Source organism: Anomaloglossus baeobatrachus, chromosome 4, assembly GCF_048569485.1.
Source record: "Anomaloglossus baeobatrachus isolate aAnoBae1 chromosome 4, aAnoBae1.hap1, whole genome shotgun sequence".
Lineage (NCBI taxonomy): Eukaryota > Metazoa > Chordata > Amphibia > Anura > Aromobatidae > Anomaloglossus > Anomaloglossus baeobatrachus.
In genome coordinates this window covers 275,285,375-275,304,063 of record NC_134356.1, presented here as the reverse complement: position 1 = coordinate 275,304,063, position 18,689 = coordinate 275,285,375, and the positions used below count along the sequence as shown (strand labels likewise).

At 48.9% G+C, this 18,689-nt stretch overlaps 1 protein-coding gene across 1 annotated transcript in view; it reads right to left on the bottom strand.

Moving 5' to 3' along the window:
- Nucleotides 1-3,979: 3,979 nt before the first annotated feature.
- LOC142301456 (adipocyte plasma membrane-associated protein-like) overlaps nucleotides 3,980-18,689 on the bottom strand; it is a 68,526-nt gene continuing 53,816 nt past the window's right edge. The window contains exon 9 of the mRNA XM_075342459.1: nucleotides 3,980-4,328. Coding sequence (XP_075198574.1) covers nucleotides 4,128-4,328 — 201 coding nt within the window. The 3' untranslated portion in view covers nucleotides 3,980-4,127. The remainder of the gene's footprint in view (nucleotides 4,329-18,689) is intronic.

Here is an 18,689-nt window from a genome sequence, read left to right as displayed (position 1 = left end):
AAAAGGTTTCTGAACTGGAGCTCATTCACAAGCAAGCCTTATCGGCCGCAAACTTACAGGCTCTTTTGCAGGCCAGGATAGAGGTTAAAAAACTACTGGACTCCTCATATAAGCGCCTAATGCAGGTAGGAAAGGGGAGATTCTATGAGTTTGGGGACAAGCCAGGCAGGTTGTTGGCTAATGCGTTAAGAGAAAGGAGAGCCCACACCCTCATACCCTGTATTAAGAACTCACGCGACGAATTAATTTATGCCACCCCTGACATATCTAATACTTTCCATGATTTCTATTCCAAGCTATATAATTTACCTGTCGAGCCCCCTGCGTCGAGTGACGGATGCCCCGCAGTACCCTCACCTTTTCGGCGTCTCAGTAGCTCCATAATTGAAGACCTGGAAAGTCCATTTTTATTGAATGATCTGCTAGCAGTGATTCGCGACACACCGGGTAACAAGAGTCCTGGGCCCGACGGATTCCCTGCCAAATTTTACAAGGCCTTTGCGGAGCGGTTGGCACCTTTAATGCTTCTTTCCTTCAACTCAATCTCGGACTCTGCCCCTTTCCCGCCCCATTCAACCACTGCCTATATTTCCCTGATCCGTAAAGAGGGAAAGGACCCCATGGCATGTGGTAGTTTCAGACCGATATCACTCCTTAATGTCGATTTAAAATTCTACGCCAAGCTACTGGCAAATAGATTGAGCCCTCTGCTCCCTGGCCTAATTCATCTAGATCAGGTCGGATTTGTCCCGGGTAGGGAGGCAAGGGACAATACCATAAAGACCCTAGATCTAATCCAACACGCGCACAATAAAAAACTCCCTCTTATGTTGCTGTCCCTGGATGCCGAGAAGGCGTTCGACAGAGTCTCATGGCAGTCACTTTCACAGACACTGGAACATATAGGCCTGGGACCTGTTTTCTCTTCCAAGATTATGGCCTTATATCATTCCCCGACTGCATATCTTAAGATTAATGGCACTCTGTCGAGACCCTTCCCCATCCGGAACGGGACCCGGCAAGGTTGTCCCTTGTCACCGTTACTTTATGTTCTAGTAATGGAACATCTGTTATCGGCCATCAGGAATAACCCGGATATACAGGGTGTTCGGATCGCCAACCGGGAGCATAAATGTGCCGCGTTTGCCGATGATCTCCTTATTTATCTATGTAACCCTCTCACATCCCTCCCGTCTCTACTACTGGAGCTAAACCGCTTCAGCAAATGGTCCAACTTTAAAATCAATTTCGATAAATCAGAAGCCCTAAATATCTCTCTACCCCTAACGACGGTAAATGCTCTTAAACCAAATTTTCCCTTTCGATGGCCGCCCCACGGCAGTATTGGATACCTGGGTATAAAGATCCCTGCTGACCCAGCCAGGCTTTTCCAATTAAATTATCAAACTTTCCTGTCAAGGCTCGAGGGAGATTTGGCCTCATAGCAAAAAGGCACTCTATCGTGGTTTGGCAGGATTAGCGCTATCAGAATGACGGCCTTGCCACGACTGTTGTACTTAATACAGACGGTTCCGGTTTACATCCCGGCAGCATACTGGGCCAAGGTACAACGCCTATTCAATCAATTTGTCTGGTCCAAAAAGCGAGCTCGCTTGAGATTCAGCGTCTTAACTAGGACCAAGAACGCAGGCGGGGCGGGTCTGCCTGATTGTAGGCGGTACTACATGGCAGCCGCGTACGCCAGGGTTCTGGACCTTCTGCATTGTTCTGGATCCAAGCTCTGGGTTGACCTAACGCAGGATTTGTGCCCTTTGTCAATTCCGACCCTGCCGTGGACTTGGCCTCTCCTCACCAAACATAAAATTGAGATGTCCTATAGCACCAAACAAACATTGAAAACAATACATTCTATGTCATCACGCAACCTCATGATCCAGCCTAGAGGACCCCTTATGCCACTAACTGACAATCCAGAGTTCCTGCCGGGAGCATCGTCCAACAATTTTCTGGGCAGCACGAAACTAAACCCCCTAAGATTAAAACAGGTGGCCCCGGGGGGTTCCCTCCTTCCGCTCCGGGAGATTGTAGAGGATCGTAACTTCAAACTGCGGTTCCATTTTGAATATGCCCAACTCAAACACTTTATAACCTCTCCAGACACTGTCAGGGCCCATTTCCCGCCCCAAACACCTTTTGAAAATCTTTGTAGTGGGTCTTCTGATTCGCGCCATGCAATCTCAAGAGTGTACAAGTTTATGACAGGCGCGGCAGAGACGTCCCGCCCTCACTTTTGTGCGGCATGGGAAACAGAGCTCAATCAGACGTTCCCTAGGAAACAATGGGAGCGTTGTTACCGCCTGACCCATAGGTCAGTGGTGGCCACCAGGATGCAAGAGACCAGCTATAAAATTCTTTCTAGGTGGTACAGGGTCCCAGCATCTCTTCATGCATGGTATCCTGAAGTTCCTGACACATGCTGGCGCTGTGGAGCGCAGGGGGGCACCATGTCACACATCTGGTGGTACTGCCCGAGTCTGTCGGTCTTTTGGAACAAAGTATTGGTGGCCATCCATGAGGTTACCGGGACTGTGGTTCCCAGCCGCCCAGAAGCTGTTTTGCTGTACATCTTTAACATACCCGAAAAGGTCTATAAAAAATCTATCCTAGGTCACCTCCTCCAGGCTGCCAAGACAGTGATCCCACGACGTTGGAAGGATCCTACTCCCCCTACGCTAGATGAGTGGGTAATGGAGGTGAATGTAATTCACCGGATGGAAATGGTGATGGCCCAGTCACGTGGGCAGACGGTAGGGATAGCCGCCAAATGGTTTCAGTGGGAATCATTCCTGTCAGGTAAAAAATTTCTGGAACTAATCTAATCTCCGGAGGACAGGTACCCTGGCCCCCCTTATTCTTCAGATATATACTACCCTTTTGATGTATTATGGTCCAACAGACACAGTATCAGCTCCGGTCGCCGTGCCCAACTTCCCTCCCTTCCACTTCCTCCTCTGACCCGCTCTTTTCTCTCTACTCTTTACGACTGCCTCTTTTCTTCAGCTTTCTTCTTTGTTTCACTATCTTCAAGGGATTAAAAATGATTATCCATATATCTTTGTAATCATCCATATTCCATTATGAAGCTCTTGATAGTTTTTTTTTCCCTTTTTTTTTTTATTTTTTTTTTCTTATTGATTCAGATTATGGATGAACGCTATTTGATACAGTATGGTTTTGTGTCCTTCTCATGTATGTTTTATGTTTCTTTTTGAAAAATTTAATAAAACTTTAAATTGGAAAAAAAAAAAAAAAAAAAAGAAAAGAGGCAGTTCACCGACCACAGCGACGTCGTTAAGAAGGTAAGTATGTGTGACGGGGACTAGCGATATTGTGCGCCACCGTCAGCGATTTGCCCATGACGCACAAACGACGGGGGCGGTGAGCGACATCGCTAGCTATGTCGCTGCGTGTAAAGCAGCCTTTAGCCTTAATTGTTTTTCTGAATGAGGCCATAGGTATATGCTCCTGGCTCTGCTAGAGGTCTCTCTGCTCTCACCCTCCCTTCCATCAGTATTCCAGGTAGCAGTAGGGTGGGGTGGGGGGTTGAAGCTGTGGAGAGGAAGGAAAGCATTTAAGTTATTAGAGAAGACAGATTGTAGATGAGGAGGAATGTACATGATACTTCATTAGCTGTAGGAAGAGGGGGGGGAAATCCCAGGAATAATGATGTACTGAACCATAAAAAAGTGCAAGTAGCAGAATCACCAATGTATTACTGGGAGGGACACCCCAGGAAATGAAGATTGTATTTTTTTTTTCCAAGGGTGACTGTGTTTAGATATTAAGCATGTATTATTTAAGCTTCATTCGCTGTTTCCAAGGAAAGCATTAGAGCATAAAAATACAGAGCTGTATACACAGAAAAGCACATTTCACAAGCGGTCACTCGAGCCTTTTCATCACACTCCTGAAAATGAGGTAACATAGCAAATAAAACATCGACATATTTAACATTTTATTACAAAAATAAAAAAAATACTGTGTCCTGCATAATACAAGGTAATGCACTACATGTCATACGTAACAGGAATCCATTTAAAAGCGGTTATAAAAAGCTCACTAATAATGTCACAAACGCAACCCATTATCTCACCATTGTGCACTGCTTATTGTGAGAAAACTACCAGGAAGGGCAAATCTGTGTTCCCCAAATAGAGCTTTCCTTGGTGCTCGTAGATGTCACTTATTGCCCATGTTACACTTCCATCTGGGTCATGAAAGCTGTCCACTATTTCTCCATGTGCATTCACTTCAAGGAATAAGCCATGCTTCTTTAGTAGGATGCTGTATGCTGATAAAGGGGTAATCTATATAAATAAATAAAAAAAATTAGAAATTAAGTGACACTCCACCTTCTCCCTTTACCCTTGTAGGTAAAAAATTGCTGACTGATTTCTTTACAAAGAACAGATATCCATTTTTAAACACAAACATTCAGGTTCCCTGTACTCAGGAGCTGTTAAACTGATTAAATACACGCAATAGCTGTTGTATTAGTGCTCTCTTTTATATACATGAAGGTTCAGCTGAAAGAGAAGGTGTCATTCAAAAAAAAATTCAATAACTGAAAAAATGTAAAGTTTTAATGTTTTGTTTAAATATTATTTGGTTTTAATTGAGCAAAACATAAAAAAAAAAATATTAAAAGTTTGATATTTTCCACTCAAACACTAGGTGGAGCAGCTGCTGAAATCCTGCTGCAGAGCTACTGTGGAACTAGCTCACATTACAGCTGCAGTAAAAGTGGGTGTAATCTGCTCTCCAGTGTGTGATGTCACCTCCCCCTCCCAATCTGCGTGTTTCCAACAGGATAAGAGAGAATGAAGTTTAGGATCACAGTGCGGAGCCATTTTGATGGTGACCACAAAGTGATCCTAATGTCTAAATTGTCACCAAGGACAGCTGCATAGTGCTCCCCACATAGCGCTCTGCATGCCACTCTGCAATATGCACACCTGCCTGCAATGCTCTGCCGCGCACACCCCCCCCTAAATGCCCTGCCGCACGCACGCTCCCCCCCCCGCTTCTCAGTATGCTGCACCCCGCTGAGCTGGAGAGCGGGGGCTGAAGTGGTGGCTGAAGCGGTGGCGGGGAAGCGACGAGAGGAGAGAGTGGCAGTGGCGGGGTGGAGGGTAGGTGGAAAGAGGGTGATAGCAGCAGTGGTGAAGGGGGGGGTGTAGCAGCAGCGACCCGGCATCTGTACTCACACATCCCGCCGGGTGACGGGGAAAGTACACCACACAGCATACGCTGTGAGCTTCACAAAGATGGTGGTGATCTCCTCCCTCTGCTGTGATCTGGACAGCTCAGGGGGCATGTCCAGGTCACAGCAGGAAGCAGACAAAGTGCAGGAGATAGGCATAAGCCACACGGCGAGAAAAACGGTGCGAGTGGAGTGCAATAAAACATCGCATTCCCCTCGGACCAATATTAGCCTGTGTGTCAGCACACATGAGCGATTATTTTCTCAGGCCTAATCGGACTGAGAAAACAATCGCAGCATGCTGCGACTGTAATGCGAGACTCTTTCTCTCGCACCCATTCAAGTGAATGGGGCGAGAGAAAAATCGCACTGCACTCGCATTACACCAGTGTACCGCTAGTGCAGTGCGAGAATGGCAATAGCCGGCTACGGCGGAGAGAGGGAGAGAAATCCCTCCCACCCCTCCTGAGTGCCGGCCCGTCCCCCGTAGCTGATGTCTGCTCGCACGAACGGACCTCAGTAGCAAGGACACATGCATGACACTCGGCTCTGCTGTACTGCCACCGTGAGCCGAGTGTCATGCAAGGGGATCGCAGTAATCCCCGTGTGGCCCCAGCCATAGGGTCACAGCACGACAACAGTCTTCTATACACAGGGGCTGCCGTATTTGAAGCAAGTAACTGTCGTTACACACAGCAGATCCAAGATGGCAGCCCCCACTGCCTCAGTAACAATAGAATTAAATAAAAACTAAATAAACAATTTAATTTTGTATTAAAAATACTTGATTTCATAATCACTATTATTAATACAAAAATAAAAAAACATGACACCTTCCCTTTAACCACGTGTTACTGCTAGAAGCTCTCATACACATTGGATGGTCAGCTAATATCTGCTGACTTTATTTTAATACTTGTGGTGGCATTTAGAATTGGAATAAGTGTATAAGGCTATGTGCTCGCTAGAAAATGGACTAGAAAAATCCGCACCCTCTGGCAGAATATCGCACCCACGGCAAAAACCGCGGTAAAACCGCAACCGCGTTTTTGGCACGGTTTTTCCGCAGCTTGGTCCCTGCGGTTTTTTACCATTATCTATGGCAAAACCCCCAGGTACCTGCAGAAAATAAGTGACATGCTAATTCTATTTGCTGCAGAAATTCTGCAGCAAACCTGTAGGGGAAAAAAAGACCTTTTTTTTACCATAGGTTTTGCAGGGAAATGGCTGCAGAAAGGTTATGAACATTTTCTGCAGCAATTTATGCAGCAAGTCCGTGACAAAAAACCGCAGCATGCGCACGAGGCCTAACAGTATGCAGGAAGCGCCCTCTAGTGGTGGCGGGAAGTTTCCTTATTACCTAAAAGTATCAGATTGTTCCTCCGCAATCAACTAAACAAGAATCAATCATTAACTTGCACAGTATATAGCTCTATTCACCCATGGCTACCTATCCCAGTACCAGCTATACCTGAACATTCATGGGTTTTCAAAGGAGAGCACAGAATAAAGCTGCAGCCACATCACTCTGGCATCAGTTTATCTTCTGAATAAAATAAGTGTCAGACATTCAATTACAAACTTCTCTGCTCGTATCTCTCCCAACATCATCTGTCAGAGAAAAGGTGCCTATGCATATTAGACTGTCAGAAGGCTACAATGTGTATGGGGGTATTAAAGGGAACCCTGTCACCAAGTTTTTGCCTCCTAATCTAAGAACAGCAAAATGTAGAGACAGATACCCTGATTCCAGCGATATCTCACTTACTGGGCTGCTTAGAGTAGTAAATAATAAAGTCCTGCTGATAAAACATTTTATTTCTTGAGGACTATTAACCCTGCTGCTATGTAGTCCTTCAAATTCATGAGCTCCGTATAAGCCCCTACCACCACCACCGATTGTACAGTGTACGCAGAAAGCTGCCAAAGGCAGAAAGCGACCAATCAGTGGTGTGGGAAGGGTTATACAGAGCTGAGCATTCATTCCTGGCATCAGGATCTCTGTCTCTACGTTGTGCTGCTCTCAGGTAGGGTAGCAAAAACCTGGTGACAAATTCCCTTTAAGCCTCTGTTCACATCTTCGTTGTAGTGTGCATTTATAACGGAATCCACATCACAGTCCCAGATTATATGAGTAATTAGACATGCTGATTTAAAGGGATTCTGTCACCAGGTTTTCCCATTACAAACTAAAGCCACACTTTATCTGCTCTATTACTGCAGTCTGTCGACCTGTTCCTAAACGCTGAACTGCCCCTACTATAAAGTACCTCCTCAGTCCTGTCCGAGGGACTTTTCACTTTCTCAGCATCTCCTCTACATGTGCTAGTCATCTACAAATTGCCACAAATCTAGCACCTACACAGTTGAAGGGCAGGCACTCTTTGTTCTGCTCCACTAAAGATTGTGCCAAGTCCTGTACTGCACATGGGTTAGCACAGACGTCTGCTTAAATGGTGCCAGCGCATTATAGGACCCATAGTAGGGAAGTTCAAAGACCACCTGCACAGGCCTAAACTTAGACTGTGGCAGATGTGAGCGTAAGGGTGGAAACACATCTATGCGAGTAAAATCGGTCCGACTGGGCTGAAAAAAACTCGGCTGATTTTAGTTCACGTTAGGTGCGAGTGCAACGCAAGTGCGATGCTATTTCTGAGATTTTACTAGCGTGTGTGTAATGCGTGTGTAATGCGTATTTTTTACTATGTCATCTGCCATTCAGCGCTGCTACATGGCCGCTGACAGCAGACACAGACAGCCATGTAGCAGAGCTGAACGGCAGATGCCAGCAGACACAGACAGAGCCGCACTGTCAGAATGAACTCGGGTGAACTTAACCCGATTTCATTGTCATGCTGCGGCTCTGTCTGTGCCGCGTCCTGATTAGCGGTCACCAGTGAAGGACTCACCGGTGACCGCTAATCCCCTGAGTGACTGAAGTTAGCAGCCCTCTCTCATACTCACCGATCCCCGGCGCCGCGCTGCACGGCATTCACACTGCTCCTGCGGCTTTTACTATTTTGAAAAAGCCGGCCGCTCATTAAACAATCTCGTATTCCCTGCTTTCCCCGCCCACAGGCGCCTATGATTGGTTGCAGTGAGACACGCCCCCACGCTGAGTGACAGGTGTCACACTGCACCCAATCACAGCAGTCGGTGGGCGGGTCTATACTGTGCAGTGAAATAAATAATTAAATAATTAAAAAAAATGGCGTGCGGTCCCCCCCAATTTTAATACCAGCCAGATAAAGCCATACGGCTGAAGGCTGGTATTCTCAGGATGGGGAGCTCCACGTTATGGGGAGCCCCCCAGCCTAACAATATCAGCCAACAGCCGCCCAGAATTGCCGCATACATTATATGCGACAGTTCTGGGACTGTACCCGGCTCTTCCCGATTTGCCCTGGTGCGTTGGCAAATCGGGGTAATAAGGAGTTATTGGCAGCCCATAGCTGCCAATAAGTCCTAGATTAATCATGTCAGGCGTCTATGAGACACCCTCCATGATTAATCTGTAAATTACAGTAAATAAACACACACACACATGAAAAAATCCTTTATTAGAAATAAAAAACACAAACAAATTCCCTCATTACCAATTTAATAAGCCCCAAAAAGCCCTCCATGTCCGGCGTACTCCACGGACCTCCAGCGTCGCTTCCAGCATGAAGGTGACAGGAGCTGCAGAAGACACCGCCGCTCCGGTCACCTCCAAGCAGCAACTGAGGTGAGTAGCGCGATCAGCTGAGCTGTCACTGAGGTTACCCGCTGTCACTGGATCCAGCGGTGACAGCGATTAACCTCAGTGACACCTCAGCAGATCGCGCTACTCACCTCAGTTGCTGCTTGGAGGTGACTGGAGCGGCGGTGTCTTCTGCAGCTCCTGTCACCTTCATGCTGGAAGCGACGCTGGAGGTCCGTGGAGTACGCCGGATATGGAGGGCTTTTTGGGGCTTATTAAATTGGTAATGAGGGAATGTGTTTGTGTTTTTTATTTCTAATAAAGGATTTTTTCATGTGTGTGTGTGTTTATTTACTGTAACTTACAGATTAATCATGGAGGGTGTCTCATAGACGCCTGACATGATTAATCTAGGATTTAGTGGCAGCTATGGGCTGCCATTAACTCCTTATTACCCCGATTTGCCAACGCACCAGGGCAAATCGGGAAGAGCCGGGTACAGTCCCAGAACTGTCGCATATAATGTATGCGGCAATTCTGGGCGGCTGTTGGCTGATATTGTTAGGCTGGGGGGCTCCCCATAACGTGGAGCTCCCCATCCTGAGAATACCAGCCTTCAGCCGTATGGCTTTATCTGGCTGGTATTAAAATTGGGGGGGACCGCACGCCATTTTTTTTAATTATTTATTTATTTATTTCACTGCACAGTATAGACCCGCCCACCGGCTGCTGTGATTGGGTGCAGTGAGACAGCTGTCACTCAGCGTGGGGGCGTGTCTCACTGCAACCAATCATAGGCGCCTGTGGGCGGGGAAAGCAGGGAATACGAGATTGTTTAATGAGCGGCCGGCTTTTTCAAAAGAGGAAAAGCCGCTGCAGCAGTGTGACAGCCGTGCAGCGCCGCGCCGGAGATCGGGGAACGGTAAGTATGAGAGAGGGGGGGAAACTGACCGACAGACTGTGAGAGAGGGACATAGATAGTGACGGACCGACAGAGAGAGAATAGAGACCGAGAGGGAGAGACCGACTGACAGAGAATAGTGATTGACAGACATTGGGAGACATCGCTCGTTTCCAGTGTTTTAGGAAACATGCGAGAAATGTATTTAGAAAATCGGATGTCACTAGGATGGTGTGAGTGCCGTCCCGTGACATCCGATTATTTACATGCTCCCATAGACTTGCATTGGAGAAACTCGCAGTAGAAACTCGCAAAAAAGCAGCATGCTGCGATTTTTTTCTCAGTCCGATTTGGACTGAGAAAAAAATCGCAGATGAGAGCTGAATCATTCACTAACATGTGTCCGATTCCAATGCGAGATTTTCTCGCATTGCTCTACTGCGAGAAACTCGCAAGTGAGAAGCAGCCCTAATGTAGTGACAAGTGTCATCAGTAGAACTGGGCGGAGGTGCAGAAAACCGGGACTGGCGGGTCCCTGCTAAATTTAACAAAAATCCCAGATCCAGGCCGGAATTTGGTCACCATATAAGTCTATGGGAACCAGAATCCGGAGATTAAAAATGTTAGTAGAAGGGATATGGTGGTAGGACCGCACGTGTTGTACTCACCGAAGAGCCGTCATGGCAGCAAGCTGCTTCCAGGTTACGCTTTCCCTTCCGGAGCCAACAATTAACATTCATTGAATATTCCCTGCTTTTCCCACCCACCGGCGCATGTAATTGGTTGCAGTTAGATGCGCCCCCACCCTGAGTGGTAGAGTGTCACTGGCTGCAACCAATCACAGGCCCAGGACGGCCGGTTGGTGGAGAAAGCAGTGCAAATGTCTGCGGCTCAGTATCATGGTATAAAAATAAATGAATAAAACAATCGGTGCAGGGTCCCCCCATATTCTGATACCAGCACAGATAATGCCCAAGGCACTACAGGCTGCGGCTCCCAACTGTTGGGCTTTATCATAGCTCTGTATCAAAATAAGGCTACACTCACATGAGCGTATGAATCGGATGAGTCTCGTATTACATCACCCGGAAGCCAATCGCTCTCCTGACAGGAGCGTGCATCTGCATGTATTTCTATGCAGCTGCACGCTCGTGTCCAGAGAGTGTGCAGCGGTGCTGGGTGATATGATCCGATACTCAAGCGAGTCATACGGCTCGTGTGAGCACACCGTAAGGCCAGAGTCACACTTGCGCTAGTCTCGCATTGCGTCACCCGGCAGCCGCACACTCTCCTCTCAGGAGGGGGTCAGCTGCATTTAGTTCTATGCAGCTGCACGTGTGGCACCCCTGAACTGGTCAGGCACCACTGAGTATTGCACCCATGCTGGGTCAGTACAAAACAGGCAATCCCAGAGGCTGACTAGGGTGCAGACACACAGACACTAAGGGGTACTTCACACACAGCGAGATCGCTACTGAGATCGCTGCTGAGTCACGTTTTTTGTGACCTCATTAGCGATCTCGTGTGTGACACTGAGCAGCGATCTGGCCCCTGCTGTGAGATCGCTGCTCGTTACACACAGCCCTGGTTCATTTTTTTATTGTTGCTCTCCCGCTGATAAGCACACATCGCTGTGTGTGACAGCGAGAGAGCAACAATCCTGAATGTGCAGGGAGCAGGAGCCGGCATCTGACAGCCTGCGGTAAGCTGTAACCAAGGTAAACATCGGGTAACCAAGGTAGTTACCCGATATTTACCTTCGTTACCAGCCTCCGCAGCTCTCACGCTGCCAGTGCCGGCTCCTGCTCCCTGCACACGCTAAGTTAAGCGGTGTGAGCTGGTAACTAAGGTAAACATCGGGTAACCATACCCGATGTTTACCTTAGTTACCAGTGTCCGCAGCTTCCAGACGCCGGCTCCGTGCAAGTGCAGCGTCGCTTGCACGTCGCTGCTGGCTGGGGGCTGGTCACTGGTCGCTGGTGAGATCTGCCTGTTTGACAGCTCACCAGCGACCATGTAGCGATGCAGCAGCGATCCTGACCAGGTCAGATCGCTGGTCGGATCGCTTCTGCATCGCTAAAGTGTGAAGGTACCCTTAGTAACCAGGACATACACACAGCTTAGAGGGGACCCCTGGGCAGTGCCAGGGAGGGGGCGTAGCCCTCACATCCCAGCTAGTGGTGGGTAGTGGGACTGGAGACAGGGAGTTGTGCAGTGGCAGCCAGAGGAGCAGGAGTGGAGGAGCCGCGTCTGAGGTGTGGAGTAGAAGATCAGGACACGCTCAGACCCTGCACCTGTAGTGGCTGCTGGCGGGGGGAGAGAGGCTACCCAGTGGTGCTGCCTGAAATCCACCTAGTGCAGAGGTGGCTGAGTAAGGAGACTACCGGTAGACCAAACCCATTTACTTAGCCTGCCAAACCAGCTGGTGAGGGCACTGTATGTGCCTCACCATCCACACAGAGTCCGCAGCATCAGCAGCAACGAGGGGGCCCATAAGGAGGATTGAGCCTGGAGCCATCTTAACCTTGGTCCACGCTGCCAGCAAACGGGCCAGAAAGGGGAGAACGGCAGTTGCAACTTCCCTGGGTGATCCCCGCAATACTACAAGTAGGGAGTCACCCCAAACAAGAAGGGCTAGGAAGGCGAGTTAGCAGTCACACCTACATCAGCGGAAGGGATACCTGGTTCCAACTGGTTCATCATAGCATCGCCCGGGTTGACTCACAGCTACCATCTGAAAGTGAGTAAAAACCCTGAAAGACATTGCTGCTTGCGTGTGAGTTCTTCTGCGACCTGTGGTACTACACACTTACACTGGGCCCTGGGGCCAGCCTCACTATCGGGAGGCCACAACAACTGACTGCATCTACCATCAGGCCCAGGCGCTCCCTAAACCGCAGTGGCGGTCACCCCCTGACCGCAATTACCGAGAGTGGCGTCACGATTCCCATTGAAGTTAACCTGACCTGCCTGTTGTCAGAAGAATCCCAGCACGTGGAGTCCCTGAAGACCCTGAGGCAACCGGAAGGTAAGGCGGGGCTCCACACACGCTCGTGTCCGGAGAGTGTGCGGCTGCCAGGTGATGCAATGCGAGACATATGGTTTTTGTGAGCGCACTGTCTGAGTCACACTTGCGCGAGTTTTGCATTGCATCACCCGACACGGCCACACACGAGCGTGCAGCTGCATAGAACAACATGCAGCCAACCCGCTCCTGTCAGAAGAGTTTGTGCGGCCATGCTGGGTGATGCGATTCGAGACTCATCCAAGTTCCTCGCAAATGTGATTTTGGCCTAAGGGAAACCGCATGCGTTTGTTTTTCTTTTATCTAAATAAATAAAAAAAACAACATGCGGCTCTCCCCAATTTTGATACCTAGCCAAGATAAAGCTGACAGCTGGGGCTGGTATTCTCAGGCTAGGCAGGTCAAGCCTAAAAATATCAGCCTCCAGCTGCCCGGAATGATCGCATCCATTAGATGTGACAATCACAGAGCTTTACCTCGCTCTTCCTGATTGCCCTGGTGCGGTGGCAATTGGGTTAATAAGGAGTTAGTGGCAGCCCACAGCAGCCACTAAGTCCTGGATTAGTAATGGCAGCGTCTATCACACCCCGTTCCTAATCAGTAAGGCTGCTTTCACACATCCGTTTTTTCCTGTGCGGCACAATCCGGCGCTTTGCAGAAAAACTGCAACCGTTTTTTTTTGCCGCCGGTTGCGGTTTTTTTTGCATAGACTTACATTAGAGCCGTATTGTGCCACATGGGCTTGCGTTCCATCCGTTTTTTGCCGCATGCAGCAGATTTAGCCGATGCGGCGGCTGGATGGCATTTTTTTTGTCCGGCAGAAAAAAACGCATCGCGCCGGATCCGGCCGATGCGGCGCTTTTTCCAACGCATACCTATGGACGCCGGATGCGGAGTCCTGCGACAAACACCGCATCCGGCTGCCGCATGCGTTTTTTTTCCACTGCGCATGCCCAGTAGCCTGCCGCAAGCGGCAAAAACCGGACGGGCTGCATGTAAAAAACGTATGCAAAGGATGCGGTTTTGTCGCCGCATCCGTTGCTTAGGTTTTAGAGCGGGATTGGCCGGCTCTGCTAAAACCGGAGGTGTGAAAGCAGCCTAAGTAACCGTAAATAAACAGACACTGAAAAAATCCTTTATTTTGAATAAAATACAAAACCCACCTTCTTTCACCACTTTATTAACCCCAATACACCCCTGCAGGTCCGACGTAATCCACACGAGGTCCAACAACGATTCCAGCTCTGCTACATCTGTCACAGCGAGCAGCCATAGAGCACGACCGCTCGCTGTGAGCTTCAGAGAATGAATCAGTCGCAATGACAGATTGAAGTCAGATGCCGTCACACAGGCTGGGGGTACGTCTGACTGCAACCAATCACAGAGGCAAGGCCGACCAGTGGGCGGGGAAAGCAGTGCTGAGTGCATATGGACAAGCAATTATGAGAGGAGGCCCTGTGACGGGGTGTACAGCAGAGCAAGGAGAGACAACAGGCCGAGGAACGATCCAACAGGTTTATTCACAAGAACACTGGAACAGCACACGATAAGTCCACGTAAAACAGATTCGGGGGCCCTTCCCGACAATCCTCGGACCGGATAACAAAGCAATCGTCCTTACAGTAGTCCAAAGAGTTCCACACAATCCCACGGGCCGCCACACAGGCCTAGCTCCGTCCGTGTCCACAGCCACACAGGCTGGAGCTCCTGCTCCCTTCAAGTTTTAGCTCACTCTGAAGTTACAAAAAGGGAAATGCATTGTCTGTGCTCCTTGACCAGCCCACCATGTTCAGGGGGTGGGGGGGGTCACACATCCTATCATCAATGGTTTGGTCCATCACAGGGCTCCGATATGTCTGCCAGCCACAGTAGATGATGGGATCCCCTGCTGTGCAGAACAATGACTATTCCTTCACTGGCCAATGCAATTACAGATTAGATACACAACTCTGGAAAGAAGAGGACAGGCTATTTACATAATCACATTAGATGCCAAGACTACAATTGTATGAGAGAGACACATTGAGATCAGTAGCTCCCCCAAGGAAATACATGAATTACAACTAATACAACCAGGGAAATATGCATATCATGACATAGTATCACAGCATATACAGTGAGAGGGTAAATTACATCTTCACAATCCCTCCCCCTCCCAACTTGTGTACGTACTAGGGACCTCTACAGGTCACTGGTTAAGTACACACAGGCAGAGCGTTACTTACATGTGGCTTCATGCAGCCACGAATTGGCATCGTAGCTCTCCCACATCATTGCCCAGGAGAACAGCTGCAGGCAGACCACCCATCACCCCAACCACACATCGCTTGACCCCAAAACCAAAGTTCAGATCCACAGTGGCTGTGGGAATAGTCCTCCATTGTCCACCAGCCAGTTCAATGACAATCCCAGGTCCTCTATGGATTGCCTCAGGTCGAACCACTCGGGGATCAGCCAGTGTGAGGAAAGCACCCGAGTCACAAAATCCAACAAGTCTCTGTCTATCCAGCACAACCTCCTGCAAGTGCTTACCTCGATGAGCAGAAGTCGTCATAACTGCAGGTCGCACCCCGTAAACTCCTGGTGGTGCAACATGGGCTGAGTCACTAGGCCAGTCCTCACATAACGGTGCCACATCTTCCTCCATGGCACTGGGCTGTAAATAATTAACAATCCGATTGGGTGCAGGATCAGTCCTCATTTGAACAGCTGGGCAGGAGACTTGCCGATGCCCTGGCTGTCCACATTGATAGCATCTGAGCTGGGTCTCCCTCCATCCAAGGCGTCCTCTTGGGTAAGGGGTAGGGGAACTTGGAGGCCGGCTCCCACCTGAAGGTGCTGTAGGGGTTTGAGGATGATTCCTCCATGGCCTGGCTGGGCATGAGGCCTGCAAATGCCCGGGATGCCTACAAACATAACACCTGCGCTCTGTTACTTCCTCTCCCCGGCGTATTCCAGAAAGTGCAGTAGAAGCAACTGGAGGCACATTAACACGGGTATCAACATGTGGTGGCTTAGAGGAACGGGGAACAATGGGGACAGAATAACTGGGGGCATCCGGTGTTGTGGAGCTGTTAGGCGTCTCTCCATCCTCCAACAGAATCCTCCACTGAGGCTTGATGGTGAGAGCCTCATCAGCGAGAGCAGCAGCTTCCTCCACTGTCGCTGGTTTTCTCTCACGCACCCATTCCCGGATCTCAGCGGGGCACTGGGCAAAGAATTGTTCTTTTAGGATGACCTGCAGGAAGGTCTCCCAAGATAAGGCCTCCTCTGCCTCCAGCCAGCGATTACATATTTGTTTGAGTCTATGAGCATATATCTTAAAAGACACTTCCCCATCACAGGCTAAAGCACGGAACTGAGTCCTGTAAGTGTCTGGCGTTACAGCATAATGTTCTAGAATAGTCTGTTTAATCTCCGCATACTCACAGTTCCACCGAGGGTCCATAGCTCTATAGGCTTCAGCAGCTCCCCCCTCTAGGAGCCCAACCAGATGCCGGACGCGCTCCCTTTCTGGGACTTCCATTAATCGACACTGATGCTCAAAGTCCTGGAAGAAGCCCTCAATGTCACCAGCAGCCTCATTAAACTGCTTGAAGTCTTTGCGGGACACTCTGGGAAGTTCCCTCATGATGGGTGCTGGGGTTACAGTCTGTCTGGAACCTCTCGCGGCTTCCACAGCGAGCTGCTTATCCAGCAATGCCATCTCCTCCATCCTGCGCTCCTTCTCTTCAGCTCCACGCATGGCCTCCCTCTTATCTTCTATGGTGGCCTCATCTCCAAGCAGTGCCATCTTTTCCATGTACCACACAATCCATTGACTTTTTTGGGTATTTACCTCCAGCTCCCGTCTTTCCTCCCTTTGCTGCGAGGATCCTTCCTCCACGTCATTTTGCGAGCAGACTCCTAGCGCCTCAATCAGCTGCTCCTTGGAGAGTCCTTTGAAACGAACTCCTACTTCACGGGCCTTTGATTGCAGGCTCCCCAAAGTCCAGGTCTTGTACTCTGCAGTGCTGGTTCCTGATGTTGAGCCATTGTCCTCCATTCCTTCTGCTCTGATCCCAGCGCTGCCAACCAGTTTGTGACGGGGTGTACAGCAGAGCAAGGAGAGACAACAGGCCGAGGAACGATCCAACAGGTTTATTCACAAGAACACTGGAACAGCACACGATAAGTCCACGTAAAACAGATTCGGGGGCCCTTCCCGACAATCCTCGGACCGGATAACAAAGCAATCGTCCTTACAGTAGTCCAAAGAGTTCCACACAATCCCACGGGCCGCCACACAGGCCTAGCTCCGTCCGTGTCCACAGCCACACAGGCTGGAGCTCCTGCTCCCTTCAAGTTTTAGCTCACTCTGAAGTTACAAAAAGGGAAATGCATTGTCTGTGCTCCTTGACCAGCCCACCATGTTCAGGGGGTGGGGGGGTCACACATCCTATCATCAATGGTTTGGTCCATCACAGGGCTCCGATATGTCTGCCAGCCACAGTAGATGAAGGGATCCCCTGCTGTGCAGAACAATGACTATTCCTTCACTGGCCAATGCAATTACAGATTAGATACACAACTCTGGAAAGAAGAGGACAGGCTATTTACATAATCACATTAGATGCCAAGACTACAATTGTATGAGAGAGACACATTGAGATCAGTAGCTCCCCCAAGGAAATACATGAATTACAACTAATACAACCAGGGAAATATGCATATCATGACATAGTATCACAGCATATACAGTGAGAGGGTAAATTACATCTTCACAGGCCCCAGGAGCAGCATACAGCCGCGTGGGAGCAGTTTACAGCTGTAATGGAGCCTCTGTAAGTATGAAGTGCTGGCTTCATTCTTGTTTTCAATCTTTTTTTTTTTTTTTTAACTTCTTGAGTGCTGGATCCGGATCAAACAGCCAGAATCCCGGGCTCGGCACCCGGGAAACTTTGAAAAAGTGTGGATCCGGACTTTTACAGTCCAGATCCGGCCAGCTCTAGTCATCAGACTCATTTTTTTCCTGATCAGCACTGCAGGTCATTTTCTGTTTCAAGTTTCTTCTTATTTGTAGAAATCTTGTACTGTAATTTTCAGCAGATTTTCTGAGCGAAAATTCAGACCGGACATATACAGCTAACTGTCCGGCAGGAACATACCCTTAGGATTGGAATCAAAGTGAATCACTTTGAAATACTTTGATTAGAACAGCATCAACATTTTGCAGCGTTCAATAAACAAACTGTTCTTGTTCCCCGGCTTGCCTCCTTTTGTAACACCTTCATACGGTTTCATTTTTATTTGCAGATATGGCATGTGCCCTCTGACTAGTGTCCAATAAACGTCTTTAAGGACCTGCTAAGAGTCATGTTCTGTCTTCATGGTGTCATTGCTTTTGTATCAGGTTGATGATACAACTTGGAAAGAGAAGCATGCAATGTGTCACATGCTTGTCGTCTGCCAGAATCTCCAGACAGCTGGCTTTAGGAGTCAAAGGACTGACTCACTGTACTTGTTATACCAGAGTTAAAGGGAACCTGTCATGTGAAAAATGCTATTAATCTGTAGAAATGGAATTAATCTGCAGGTTAATAGTGCTCTGTATCTGACACTTAGAGCCCTGCTGCCGGGACGAAATGCAGCTCCCGACAGTGTTCAGCTTCCAGTCATAGAGGTGGCGCCAGTGAAACTTCAGTCACCACCCAGGGTATAGTGAGCGGCGGCTGTAACTGCGCCACCCAGCACTGACTGACACCTCCCTCAGCATTAGAGCCGGTTGTCAATCAGCATTGGGATGTGGTTACAGCCGCTCACTTTGTACAGAGCAGTGGCTGAAGCTGCACTGGTGCCACCCCAATGACTGGAAGCT